General features: G+C 46.6%; 1 protein-coding gene across 4 annotated transcripts in view; it reads right to left on the bottom strand.

The window, feature by feature from the left end:
* Positions 1-15,072, bottom strand: part of lrrc71 (leucine rich repeat containing 71) — a 524,948-nt gene that overhangs the window by 273,012 nt on the left and 236,864 nt on the right. For all 4 annotated transcript variants that reach the window (XM_068027025.1, XM_068027027.1, XM_068027028.1 and 1 more), the window contains exons 3-4: positions 7,908-8,027; positions 7,294-7,434 (exon numbers count right to left, since the gene is read on the bottom strand). In XM_068027025.1, the coding sequence (XP_067883126.1) occupies positions 7,294-7,434; positions 7,908-8,027 (261 nt within the window). The remainder of the gene's footprint in view (positions 1-7,293; positions 7,435-7,907; positions 8,028-15,072) is intronic.

The following is a 15,072-nucleotide window of genomic DNA, read 5'->3' as shown; positions in this document are numbered from 1 at the left end:
CAAAACCAATTCCACTGCCCCGCACACTCCTCACAGCCCTGTATCACTCCCCAAACTAATCCCACTGCCCCTCTCACTCCCCATAGCCCTGTATCAATCCCCAAACTAATCCCACTGTCCCGCTCACTCCCCATCGCCCTGTATCAATCCCCAAACTAATCCCACTGCCCCGCTCACTCCCCATAGCCCTGTATCAATCCCCAAACTAATCCCACTGCCCCGCTCACTCCCCATAGCCCTGTATCAATCCCCAAAGTAGTGCCACTGCCCCACTCACTCTCCATAGCCCTGTATCAATCCCCAAAGTAGTGCCACTGCCCCACTCACTCCCCATAGCCCTGTATCAATCCCCAAAGTAGTGCCACTGGCCCACTCACTCTCCATAGCCCTGTATCAATCCCCAAAATACTGCCACTGCCCCACTCACTCCCCAAAATACTGCCACTGCCCCACTCACTCACTCCCCACAGCCCTCCATCAATCCCCAAAATACTGCCACTGCCCCACTCACTCCCCAAAATACTGCCACTGCCCCACTATCTCCCCACAGCCCTCTATCAATCCCCAAACTAATCCCACTGCCACACCCACTCCCCACAGCCCTCTATCAATCCCCAAAATACTACCACTGACCCACTCACTCCCCATAGCACTGTATCAATCCCCAAAATACTACCACTGACCCACTCACTCCCCACAGCCCTGTATCAATCCCCAAAGTACTGCCACTGCCCCACTCACTCCCCATAGCCCTGTATCAATCCCCAAACTAATCCCACTGCCCCACTCACTCCCCACAGCCCTGTATCAATCCCCAAACTAATCCCACTGCCCAATCACTCCCCACAGCCCTGTATCAATCCCCAAACTAATCCCACTGCCCCACTCACTCCCCACAGCCCTGTATCAATCCCCAAAATACTGCACTGCCCCACTCACTCCCCACAGCCCTGTATCAATCCCCAAAATACTGCCACTGCACCACTCACTCCCCAACTCACTCCCCACAGCCCTGTATCAATCCTCAAAATACTGCCACTGCCCCACTCACTCTCCACAGCCCTTTATCAATCCCCAAACTAATCCCACTGCCCCGCTCACTCCCCACAGCCCTGTATCAATCCCCAAACTAATCCCACTGCCCCACTCTCTCCCCATAGCCCTATATCAATCCCCAAACTAATCCCACTGCACCACTCTCTCCCCATAGACCTGTATCAATCCCCAAACTAATCCCACTGTCCCACTCTCTCCCCATAGCCCAGTATCAATCCCCAAACTAATCCCACTGAACCACTCTCTCCCCATCGCCCTGTATCAATCCCAAAGCAATCTGACTGCCCCATAGTCCTGAACGACATCAATACTGCCCTTGGTCTAATTACTCCAGTCTAACATTGCTCTTCATCAATATTGTCCTTGGTCTAATTACTCCAGTCTAACATTGCCCTTCATCAATATTGTCCTTGGTCTAATTACTCCAGTCTAACATTGCTCTTCATCAATACTGCCCTTGGCCTAATTACTCCAGTCCAACATTCCTCTTCATCAATACTGCCCTTGGTCTAATTACTCCAGTCTAACATTGCCCTTCATCAATATTGTCCTTGGTCTAATTACTGCAGTCTAACATTGCCCTTCATCAATACTGTCTTTGGTCTAATTACTCCAGTCTAACATTGGTCTTCATCAATACTGCCCTTGGTCTAATTACTCCAGTCTAACATTGGTCTTCATCAATACTGCCCTTGGTCTAATTACTCCAGTCTAACATTGGTCTTCATCAATACTGCCCTTGGTTTAATTACTCCAGTCTAACATTGCTCTTCATCATCACTGCCCTTGGTTTAATTACTCCAGTCTAACATTGCTCTTCATCAATACTGCCCTTGGTCTATTTGCTCCAGTCTAACATTGCTCTTCATCATCACTGCCCTTGGTTTAATTACTCCAGTCTAACATTGCTCTTCATCAATACTGCCCTTGGTCTAATTACTCCAGTCTAACATTGCTCTTCATCAATACTGCCCTTGGTCTATTTGCTCCAGTCTAACATTGCTCTTCATCATCACTGCCCTTGGTTTAATTACTCCAGTCTAACATTGCTCTTCATCAATACTGCCCTTGGTTTAATTACTCCAGTCTAACATTGCTCTTCATCATCACTGCCCTTGGTTTAATTACTCCAGTCTAACATTGCTCTTCATCAATACTGCCCTTGGTCTAATTACTCCAGTCTAACATTGCTCTTCATCAATACTGCCCTTGGTCTATTTGCTCCAGTCTAACATTGCTCTTCATCATCACTGCCCTTGGTTTAATTACTCCAGTCTAACATTGCTCTTCATCAATACTGCCCTTGGTCTAATTACTCCAGTCTAACATTGCTCTTTATCAATACTGCCCTTGGTCTAATTACTCCAGTCTAACATTGCTCTTCATCAATACTGCCCTTGGTCGATTTGCTCCAGTCTAACATTGCTCTTCATCAATACTGTCCTTGGTCTATTTGCTCCAGTCTAACATTGCTCTTCATCATCACTGCCCTTGGTTTAATTACTCCAGTCTAACATTGCTCTTCATCAATACTGCACTTGGTCTAATTACTCCAGTCTAACATTGCTCTTCATCAATACTGCCCTTGGTCTAATTACTCCAGTCTAACATTGCTCTTCATCAATACTGCCCTTGGTCTAATTACTCCAGTCTAACATTGCTCTTCATCAATACTGCCCTTGGTCTAATTACTCCAGTCTAACATTGCTCTTCATCAATACTGCCCTTGGTCTATTTGCTCCAGTCTAACATTGCTCTTCATCAATACTGCCCTTGGTCTAATTACTCCAGTCTAACATTGCTCTTCATCAATACTGCCCTTGGTCTAATTACTCCACTCTAGCATTGCCCTTCATCAATACTGCCCTTGGTTTAATTACTCCAGTCTAACATTGCTCTTCATCAATACTGCCCTTGGTCTATTTGCTCCAGTCTAACATTGCTCTTCATCAATACTGCCCTTGGTCTAATTACTCCAGTCTAACATTGCTCTTCATCAATACTGCCCTTGGTCTAATTACTCCAGTCTAACATTGCTCTTCATCAATACTGCCCTTGGTCTAATTACTCCACTCTAGCATTGCTCTTCATCAATACTGCCCTTGGTCTAATTACTCCAGTCTAACATTGCTCTTCATCAATACTGCCCTTGGTCTATTTGCTCCAGTCTAACATTGCTCTTCATCAATACTGCCCTTGGTCTAATTACTCCAGTCTAACATTGCTCTTCATCAATACTGCCCTTGGTCTAATTACTCCAGTCTAACATTGCTCTTCACCAATACTGCCCTTGGTCTAATTACTCCAGTCTAACATTGGTCTTCATCAATACTGCCCTTGGTCTAATTACTCCAGTCTAACATTGCTCTTCATCAATACTGCCCTTGGTCTAATTACTCCAGTCTAACATTGCTCTTCACCAATACTGCCCTTGGTCTAATTACTCCAGTCTAACATTGGTCTTCATCAATACTGCCCTTGGTCTAATTACTCCAGTCTAACATTGCTCTTCATCAATACTGCCCTTGGTCTAATGACTGCACTCTAACATTGCTCTTCATCAATACTGTCCTTGGTCTAATTACTCCAGTCTAACATTGCTCTTCACCAATACTGCCCTTGGTCTAATTACTCCAGTCTAACATTGCTCTTCATCAATACTGCCCTTGGTCTAATTACTCCAGTCTAACATTGCTCTTCATCAATACTGCCCTTGGTCTATTTACTCCAGTCTAACATTGCCCTTCATCAATACTGCCCTTGGTCTAATTACTCCACTCTAGCATTGCTCTTCATCAATACTGCCCTTGGTCTAATTACTCCAGTCTAACATTGCCCTTCATCAATACTGCCCTTGGTTTAATTACTCCAGTCTAACATTGCTCTTCATCAATACTGCCCTTGGTCTATTTGCTCCAGTCTAACATTGCTCTTCATCAATACTGCCCTTGGTCTAATTACTCCAGTCTAACATTGCTCTTCATCAATACTGCCCTTGGTCTAATTACTCCACTCTAGCATTGCCCTTCATCAATACTGCCCTTGGTTTAATTACTCCAGTCTAACATTGCTCTTCATCAATACTGCCCTTGGTTTAATTACTCCAGTCTAACATTCCTCTTCATCAATACTGCCCTTGGTCTATTTGCTCCAGTCTAACATTGCTCTTCATCAATACTGCCCTTGGTCTAATTACTCCAGTCTAACATTGCTCTTCATCAATACTGCCCTTGGTCTAATTACTCCACTCTAGCATTGCCCTTCATCAATACTGCCCTTGGTTTAATTACTCCAGTCTAACATTGCTCTTCATCAATACTGCCCTTGGTCTATTTGCTCCAGTCTAACATTGCTCTTCATCAATACTGCCCTTGGTCTAATTACTCCAGTCTAACATTGCTCTTCACCAATACTTCCCTTGGTCTATTTGCTCCAGTCTAACATTGCTCTTCATCAATACTGCCCTTGGTCTAATTACTCCAGTCTAACATTGCTCTTCACCAATACTGCCCTTGGTCTATTTGCTCCAGTCTAACATTGCTCTTCATCAATACTGCCCTTGGTCTAATTACTCCAGTCTAACATTGCTCTTCACCAATACTGCCCTTGGTCTATTTGCTCCAGTCTAACATTGCTCTTCACCAATACTGCCCTTGGTCTAATTACTCCAGTCTAACATTGCCCTTCATCAATACTGCCCTTGGTCTAATTACTCCAGTCTAACATTGCTCTTCATCAATACTGCCCTTGGTCTAGTTACTCCAGTCTAACATTGCCCTTCATCAATACTGCCCTTGGTCTAATTACTCCAGTCTAACATTGGTCTTCATCAATACTGCCCTTGGTCTAATTACTCCAGTCTAACATTGCTCTTCATCAATACTGCCCTTGGTCTAATTACTCCAGTCTAACATTGCCCTTCATCAATACTGCCCTTGGTCTAATTACTCCAGTCTAACATTGCCCTTCATCAATACTGCCCTTGGTCTAATTACTCCAGTCTAACATTGCCCTTCATCAATACTGCCCTTGGTCTAATTACTCCAGTCTAACATTGCCCTTCATCAATACTGCCCTTGGTCTAATTACTCCAGTCTAACATTGGTCTTCATCAATACTGCCCTTGGTCTAATTACTACAGTCTAACATTGCTCTTCATCAATACTGCCCTTGGTCTAATTACTCCAGTCTAACATTGGTCTTCATCAATACTGCCCTTGGTCTAATTACTCCAGTCTAACATTGGTCTTCATCAATACTGCCCTTGGTCTAATTACTACAGTCTAACATTGCTCTTCATCAATACTGCCCTTGGTCTAATTACTCCAGTCTAACATTGCTCTTCATCAATACTGTCCTTGGTCTAATTACTCCAGTCTAACATTGCTCTTCATCAATACTGCCCTTGGTCTAATTACTCCAGTCTAACATTGGTCTTCATCAATACTGTCCTTGCTCTAATTACTCCAGTCTACACAAGGCACAAATCAGGAGGGTGATGGAATACTCTCCACTTCCCCTGGTGTACCTACCTCACATGGACTGCAGCAGTTCAAGAAGGCAGCTCACCACCACCTTGTCAAGGGCAATTCTGGACGGGCAATAATTGCTGGCCTTGCCAGCGACACCCACATCCCATGAAACGAATTTTTAAAAAACCCAAATGCAGACAGGATTGAGCCCAGTCTGATACAATGCAGGCACTGATCACACGAGCTCAGCAATGAAGGAACAAGCACTTGGGCAACGATGGCGAGCCTCCTTGAGCCTGTCCCCCAGTAACAGCCAACACCTCGAGGAGAGCAGGGAAAATACTGCTCAGGGATTCATGAGCTAGACACAGGCCCTGGTATACAGTGTTGGACTAAGCCACCTCAGTTTTCCAAAAGTAAGCAAGACTTGTGGTGCAGCTGTATCTGACATCATCTTCCCTACCTCCATCCCTCTGCTCCTCAGTATCTCACTCATTTTCGCTCCAGGCCCCTGTCTCGCCAATGCAACCTCGAACCTCAAATCTCCCATGACACCCACTTCCTCCTCCTGAGTTCTCCTCCCTGCTCCGAACGAACTTTGTCAAGGGCTTCCCTTTCTCCAGGTACCGTCTTCTCTGTTTCCAAACCTGCAGTGTTGACCCCCTTCCTCAGGAAATATGATCTGTTTGACCGTAAGCTGAGCTTCAAACTCCACATCCTCTCCCTCACCACAGGCACAACGTTGCCCCTCTGCAGCATTCGGCTTCTGAAACTCTTACACATGCTTTTGTTACCTCTGGAATCCTTTTCTCTAATGCCTTCCTTGCTGCCCTCCTCTTCTGCAGCCTCCAGTATTCCAGTCCTTCCAGAACACTGCTAAATAGCTGCCCATCTTTCACATCCTGGCTGATCAAAATTGCCTATTGATCCACCCACTCTGATACGTGAAGTATCAAATCCTCCTCGACAAATTAAAAGCAAAACACTGCGGATGCTGGAAGTCTGAAATAAAAACAAGGAATGCTGGAAACACTCAGCAGGTCTGGCAGCGTCTGTGGAGAGAGAAGCAGAGTTAACGTTTCAGCTCAGTGACCCTTCTTCAGAACTAGTCCTGTATTTCCGGCATTTCTTGCTTTGACCTCATCTTTAAACCCTTTGCCATCCAAACTCCCCCAGCCTAACGCTGCCTTGCACGCTCTTCAGTCCTTCCATTCTGGCACTGCGGGCATCCCATTGTCATGCGTTCCTTGTGTGGTATTAAGCAACACCATGAGGTATGTGGATTCCAGTGCCTTGAAGATCTCTAACAGGTTTATGAACAGCTAAACTAGTACGTACGATAGAGTAAACTATGTACAGAACCTTTGTCTCGGGTGTCACAGTTGCAGAGTGACTATGGCTTCTAGTCACATGACAACATCCAGGTACTTAGCTCATTAGCAGACTGAGTTCTTAAAGGATCATCACTCTTGAAGCGATCATGCAGCACTTCTTTTCATGAGATAATTCAACCACACCAGCCCTGCTCTGCGGAAAACCCTCATCCAACGCCATCTATTTCTCCCTCGAAAAGCCCTCTGAAGACCCATCCTTTTCAGCACGTTTGGATCGTCTTTCCCTGCCACAGTATTCAGTCCCTTTTTTTTTGTTAATTTCCAGGCACTACATGAATCCTGGTGGTTGTTGTTGAATTGCTCACCCAGACTAACCACTCAGCGATCAGCTACGTACAGACCCGGCCTCAGTTCTCCGTTTGGAACCGTACCTCTGATATAAACAGCCTTCACGGACTTCGGGTCGTCATTCTCCAGCTCCATCTGCACGCTGGGTCTGAAGAAGGAGATCTGATCCTTCATCGGGGGAGCAGAGGAGACATCGGACGCAGTGAGAGATTCCATCTCATCGACTGGAAGGCAAGCACGCAATGAGTGGGACACCGAGAGCGAGCCAGCACTCAAACAGCACAGCGAGCACTCCAAAGACCACCCGACCCCCAACCCACGCACCCCACCACTCCCACACACACGTCCCACGCACACAAACCCCAAGCCCGCATGCATAACCCAACGCACGCACCCCACTCCCACCCGAATCCAACTCATCCAACACCCCCCACCCGCCCGGACGCTCTCACCCCCTTGCACAAACCCCGCTCCCCCGTCGGACAGAGATTTCAAATGTGAAGTGGACAAATGTTGCAGCCATCATTATTTGATTGTGTGCCTACCCAGTCCCCTGAAAATCGAGTACATTCAGACATCCCCCTGGTTTCTCCCAGCTCCTGGGTGGGGGGAGCCACCTCCTAAACTCCCAATTGAATGGAAATTGAAATCCAAATCTCAGTTTACACGTGACAAATGGAAGTAGATGAGTGCTCACACAGGCCGCTGGGAATGACTGCTTGGTGCCTCAGCGTGACAATCGGGGCTTCCACGAGCTCCATACGGGCGCAGAGTTCGGTGAAGTCATGTTCCAGGTTCCCAGTGCACACGTAGTCCTCTGCAAACACAAAGCATGGACACAACATGAGCAAACAGTTTCGGACATTATCTCTCAAACCACCTTGAAATACCTGCACCCCATCCCGCCAGCCAGTCTGGTACTGCATCACATCACCGATCTGTACTGACTCCACAGAAAGCAGACAGCGCAACAGTTCCAATACCACAATTACATCGTGGGTTCCCCCACAAGATGCAGACATCAGGAAGGACAGAATCATCACGAACAGTGAGTTCAAACCGCAAACAAAGGAGGCAAGCCATCAATTACAGTGAGGGGAGTGGTGTGTTACAGTGGAGTGTTACAGTGAGGGGTGTGGGATATATCAGAGTGTTACAGTGAGGGGTGTGGGATATATCAGAGTGTTACAATGAGGGGTGTGGGATATATCAGAGTGTTACTGTGAGGGGTGTGGGATATATCAGAGTGTTACAGTGAGGGGTGTGGGATATATCAGAGTGTTACAGTGAGGGGTGTGGGATATATCAGAGTGTTACTGTGAGGGGTGTGGGATATATCAGAGTGTTGCAATGAGGGATGTGGGATATATCAGAGTGTTACAGTGAGGGGTGTGGGATATATCAGAGTGCTACAGTGAGGGGTGTGGGATATATCAGAGTGTTGCAATGAGGGGTGTGGGATATATCAGAGTGTTACAGTGAGGGGTGTGGGGATATATCAGAGTGCTACAGTGAGATTTGTGGGATATATCAGAGTGTTACAGTGAGGGGTGTGGGATATATCAGAGTGTTACAGTGAGGGATGTGGGATATATCAGAGTGCTGCAATGAGGGGTGTGGGATATATCAGAGTGTTACAGTGAGGGATGTGGGATATATCAGAGTGTTACAGTGAGGGGTGTGGGATATATCAGAGTGTTACAGTGAGGGGTGTGGGATATATCAGAGTGTTGCAATGAGGGGTGTGGGATATATCAGAGTGTTACAGTGAGGGGTGTGGGATATATCAGAGTGTTACAGTGAGGGGTGTGGGATATATCAGAGTGTTACAGTGAGGGGTGTGGGATATATCAGAGTGTAACAGTGAGGGGTGTGGGATATATCAGAGTGTTACAGTGAGGGGTGTGGGATATATCGGAGTGTTACAGTGAGGGGTGTGGGATATATCACAGTGTTACAGTGAGGGGTGTGGGATATATCAGAGTGTTACAGTGATGGGTGTGAGGGAATTAAGAGTGTTACAGTGAGGGGTGTGGGATATATCAGAGTGTTACAGTGATGGGTGTGAGGGAATTAAGAGTGTTACAGTGAGGGGTGTGGGATAAATCAGAGTGTTACAGTGAGGGGTGTGGGATATATCACAGTGTTACAGTGAGGGGTGTGGGATATATCACAGTGTTACAGTGAGGGGTGTGGGATATATCAGAGTGTTACAGTGATGGGTGTGGGATATATCACAGTGTTACAGTGAGGGGTGTGGGATATATCAGAGTGTTACAGTGAGGGGCGTGGGATATATCACAGTGTTACAGTGAGGGGTGTGGGATATATCAGAGTGTTACAGTGAGGGGTGTGGGATATATCAGAGTGTTACAGTGAGGGGCGTGGGATATATCACAGTGTTACAGTGAGGGGTGTGGGATATATCAGAGTGTTACAGTGAGGGGTGTGGGATATATCAGAGTGTTACAGTGATGGGTGTGAGGGAATTAAGAGTGTTACAGTGAGGGGTGTGGGATAAATCAGAGTGTTACAGTGAGGGGTGTGGGATATATCAGAGTGTTACAGTGAGGGGTGTGGGATATATCACAGTGTTACAGTGAGGGGTGTGGGATATATCACAGTGTTACAGTGAGGGGTGTGGGATATATCAGAGTGTTACAGTGAGGGGCGTGGGATATATCACAGTGTTACAGTGAGGGGTGTGGGATATATCAGAGTGTTACAGTGAGGGGTGTGGGATATATCAGAGTGTTACAGTGATGGGTGTGAGGGAATTAAGAGTGTTACAGTGAGGGGTGTGGGATATATCAGAGTGTAACAGTGAGGGGTGTGGGATATATCAGAGTGTTACAGTGATGGGTGTGAGGGAATTAAGAGTGTTACAGTGAGGGGTGTGGGATAAATCAGAGTGTTACAGTGAGGGGTGTGGGATATATCACAGTGTTACAGTGAGGGGTGTGGGATATATCAGAGTGTTACAGTGATGGGTGTGAGGGAATTAAGAGTGTTACAGTGAGGGGTGTGGGATAAATCAGAGTGTTACAGTGAGGGGTGTGGGATATATCACAGTGTTACAGTGAGGGGTGTGGGATATATCACAGTGTTACAGTGAGGGGTGTGGGATATATCAGAGTGTTACAGTGAGGGGCGTGGGATATATCAGAGTGTTACAGTGAGGGGTGTGGGATATATCAGAGTGTTACAGTGAGGGGCGTGGGATATATCAGAGTGTTACAGTGAGGGGTGTGGGATATATCAGAGTGTTCCAGTGAGGGGTGTGGGATATATCGGAGTGTTACAGTGAGGGGTATGGGATATATCAGAGTGTTCTAGTGAGGGGTGTGGGATATATCGGAGTGTTACAGTGAGGGGTATGGGATATATCAGAGTGTTACAGTGAGGGGTGTGGGATAAATCAGAGTGTTACAGTGAGGGGTGTGGGATATATCACAGTGTTACAGTGAGGGGTGTGGGATATATCACAGTGTTACAGTGAGGGGTGTGGGATATATCAGAGTGTTACAGTGAGGGGTGTGGGATATATCACAGTGTTACAGTGAGGGGTGTGGGATATATCACAGTGTTACAGTGAGGGGTGTGGGATATATCAGAGTGTTACAGTGAGGGACGTGGGATATATCACAGTGCTACAGTGAGGGGCGTGGGATATATCAGAGTGTTACAGTGAGGGGTGTGGGATATATCAGAGTGTTCTAGTGAGGGGTGTGGGATATATCGGAGTGTTACAGTGAGGGGTATGGGATATATCAGAGTGTTACAGTGAGGGGTGTGGTATATATCAGAGTGTTGCAGTGAGGGGTGTGGGATATATCAGAGTGTTACAGTGAGGGGTGTGGGATAAATCAGAGTGTTACAGTGAGGGGTGTGGGATATATCACAGTGTTACAGTGTTGGGGTGTGGGATAAATCAGAGTGTTACAGTGAGGGGTGTGGGATATATCACAGTGTTACAGTGAGGGGTGTGGGATATATCACAGTGTTACAGTGAGGGGTGTGGGATATATCAGAGTGTTACAGTGAGGGGTGTGGGATATATCACAGTGTTACAGTGAGGGGTGTGGGATATATCACAGTGTTACAGTGAGGGGTGTGGGATATATCACAGTGTTACAGTGAGGGGCGTGGGATATATCACAGTGTTACAGTGAGGGGTGTGGGATAAATCAGAGTGCTACAGTGAGGGGCGTGGGATATATCAGAGTGTTACAGTGAGGGGTGTGGGATATATCAGAGTGTTCTAGTGAGGGGTGTGGGATATATCGGAGTGTTACAGTGAGGGGTATGGGATATATCAGAGTGTTACAGTGAGGGGTGTGGTATATATCAGAGTGTTGCAGTGAGGGGTGTGGGATATATCAGAGTGTTCTAGTGAGGGGTGTGGGATATATCGGAGTGTTACAGTGAGGGGTCTGGGATATATCAGAGTGTTACAGTGAGGGATGTGGGATATATCAGAGTGTTACAGTGAGGGGTGTGGGATATATCAGAGTGTTACAGTGAGGGGTGTGGGATAAATCAGAGTGTTACAGTGAGGGGTGTGGGATATATCACAGTGTTACAGTGTTGGGGTGTGGGATATATCAGAGTGTTACAGTGAGGGGCGTGGGATATATCAGAGAGTTACTGTGAGGGGTGTGGGATATATCAGAGTGTTACATTGAGAGGTGTGGGATATATCAGAGTGTTACAGTGAGGGGCGTGGGATATATCAGAGAGTTACTGTGAGGGGCGTGGGATAAATCAGAGAGTTACTGTGAGGGGTGTGGGATATATCAGAGTGTTACAGTGAGGGGTGTGGGATATATCAGAGTGTTACAGTGAGGGGTGTGGGATATATCAGAGTGTTACTGTGAGGGGTGTGGTATATATCAGAGTGTTACAGTGAGGGGTGTGGGATATATCAGAGTGTTACAGTGAGGGGTGTGGGATATATCAGAGTGTTACAGTGAGGGGTGTGAGGGATATAAGAGTGTTACAGTGAGGGGTGTGGGATATATCGGAGTGTTACAGTGAGGGGTGTGGGACATATCAGAGTGTTACAATGAGGGATGTGGGATATATCAGAGTGTTACAGTGAGGGGTGTGGGATAGATCAGAGTGTTACAGTGAGGGGTGTGGGATATATCAGAGAGTTACAGTGAGGGGTGTGGGATATATCAGAGTGTTACAGTGAGGGGTGTGGGATATATCAGAGTGTTACAGTGAGGGGTGTGGGATATATCAGAGTGTTACAGTGAGGGGTGTGAGGGATATAAGAGTGTTACAGTGAGGGGTGTGGGATATATCGGAGTGTTACAGTGAGGGGTGTGGGACATATCAGAGTGTTACAATGAGGGATGTGGGATATATCAGAGTGTTACAGTGAGGGGTGTGGGATAGATCAGAGTGTTACAGTGATGGGTGTGGGATATATCAGAGTGTTACAATGAGGGATGTGGGATATATCAGAGTGTTACAGTGAGGGGTGTGGGATATATCAGAGTGTTACTGTGAGGGGTGTGGGATATATCAGAGTGTTACAGTGAGGGGTGTGGGATATATCAGAGTGTTACAGTGAGGGGTGTGGGATATATCAGAGTGTTACAGTGAGGGGTGTGGGATATATCAGAGAGTTACAGTGAGGGGTGTGGGATATATCAGAGTGTTACAGTGAGGGGTGTGGGATATATCAGAGTGTAACAGTGAGGGGTGTGGGATATATCAGAGTGTTACAGTGAGGGGTGTGGGATATATCGGAGTGTTACAGTGAGGGGTGTGGGATATATCACAGTGTTACAGTGAGGGGTGTGGGATATATCAGAGTGTTACAGTGAGGGGTGTGGGATATATCAGAGTGTTACAGTGAGGGGTGTGGGATATATCAGAGTGTTACAGTGAGGGGTGTGGGATATATCAGAGTGTTACAGTGAGGGGTGTGGGATATATCAGAGTGTAACAGTGAGGGGTGTGGGATATATCAGAGTGTTACAGTGAGGGGTGTGGGATATATCGGAGTGTTACAGTGAGGGGTGTGGGATATATCACAGTGTTACAGTGAGGGGTGTGGGATATATCAGAGTGTTACAGTGATGGGTGTGAGGGAATTAAGAGTGTTACAGTGAGGGGTGTGGGATAAATCAGAGTGTTACAGTGAGGGGTGTGGGATATATCACAGTGTTACAGTGAGGGGTGTGGGATATATCACAGTGTTACAGTGAGGGGTGTGGGATATATCAGAGTGTTACAATGATGGGTGTGGGATATATCACAGTGTTACAGTGAGGGGTGTGGGATATATCAGAGTGTTACAGTGAGGGGCGTGGGATATATCACAGTGTTACAGTGAGGGGTGTGGGATATATCAGAGTGTTACAGTGAGGGGTGTGGGATATATCAGAGTGTTACAGTGATGGGTGTGAGGGAATTAAGAGTGTTACAGTGAGGGGTGTGGGATAAATCAGAGTGTTACAGTGAGGGGTGTGGGATATATCAGAGTGTTACAGTGAGGGGTGTGGGATATATCACAGTGTTACAGTGAGGGGTGTGGGATATATCACAGTGTTACAGTGAGGGGTGTGGGATATATCAGAGTGATACAGTGAGGCGCGTGGGATATATCACAGTGTTACAGTGAGGGGTGTGGGATATATCAGAGTGTTACAGTGAGGGGTGTGGGATATATCAGAGTGTTACAGTGATGGGCGTGAGGGAATTAAGAGTGTTACAGTGAGGTGTGTGGGATATATCAGAGTGTAACAGTGAGGGGTGTGGGATATATCAGAGTGTTACAGTGATGGGTGTGAGGGAATTAAGAGTGTTACAGTGAGGGGTGTGGGATAAATCAGAGTGTTACAGTGAGGGGTGTGGGATATATCAGAGTGTTACAGTGATGGGTGTGAGGGAATTAAGAGTGTTACAGTGAGGGGTGTGGGATAAATCAGAGTGTTACAGTGAGGGGTGTGGGATATATCAGAGTGTTACAGTGAGGGGTGTGGGATATATCACAGTGTTACAGTGAGGGGTGTGGGATATATCACAGTGTTACAGTGAGGGGTGTGGGATATATCAGAGTGTTACAGTGAGGGGCGTGGGATATATCACAGTGTTACAGTGAGGGGTGTGGGATATATCAGAGTGTTACAGTGAGGGGCGTGGGATATATCAGAGTGTTACAGTGAGGGGTGTGGGATATATCAGAGTGTTCCAGTGAGGGGTGTGGGATATATCGGAGTGTTACAGTGAGGGGTATGGGATATATCAGAGTGTTCTAGTGAGGGGTGTGGGATATATCGGAGTGTTACAGTGAGGGGTATGGGATATATCAGAGTGTTACAGTGAGGGGTGTGGGATAAATCAGAGTGTTACAGTGAGGGGTGTGGGATATATCACAGTGTTACAGTGAGGGGTGTGGGATATATCACAGTGTTACAGTGAGGGGTGTGGGATATATCAGAGTGTTACAGTGAGGGGTGTGGGATATATCACAGTGTTACAGTGAGGGGTGTGGGATATATCACAGTGTTACAGTGAGGGGTGTGGGATATATCAGAGTGTTACAGTGAGGGGTGTGGGACATATCAGAGTGTTACAATGAGGGATGTGGGATATATCAGAGTGTTACAGTGAGGGGTGTGGGATATATCAGAGTGTTACAGTGAGGGGTGTGGGATATATCAGAGAGTTACAGTGAGGGGTGTGGGATACATCAGAGTGTTACAGTGAGGGGTGTGGGATATATCAGAGTGTTACAGTGAGGGGTGTGGGATATATCAGAGTGTTACAGTGAGGGATGTGGGATATATCAGAGTGTTACAGTGATGGGTGTGAGGGATATAAGAGTGTTACAGTGAGGGGTGTGG

The sequence above is a fragment of the Heterodontus francisci genome, unplaced genomic scaffold, assembly GCF_036365525.1.
Source record: "Heterodontus francisci isolate sHetFra1 unplaced genomic scaffold, sHetFra1.hap1 HAP1_SCAFFOLD_516, whole genome shotgun sequence".
In the NCBI taxonomy this organism is placed as follows: Eukaryota; Metazoa; Chordata; class Chondrichthyes; order Heterodontiformes; family Heterodontidae; genus Heterodontus; species Heterodontus francisci.
This window is presented reverse-complemented; position numbering and strand designations above follow the sequence as displayed.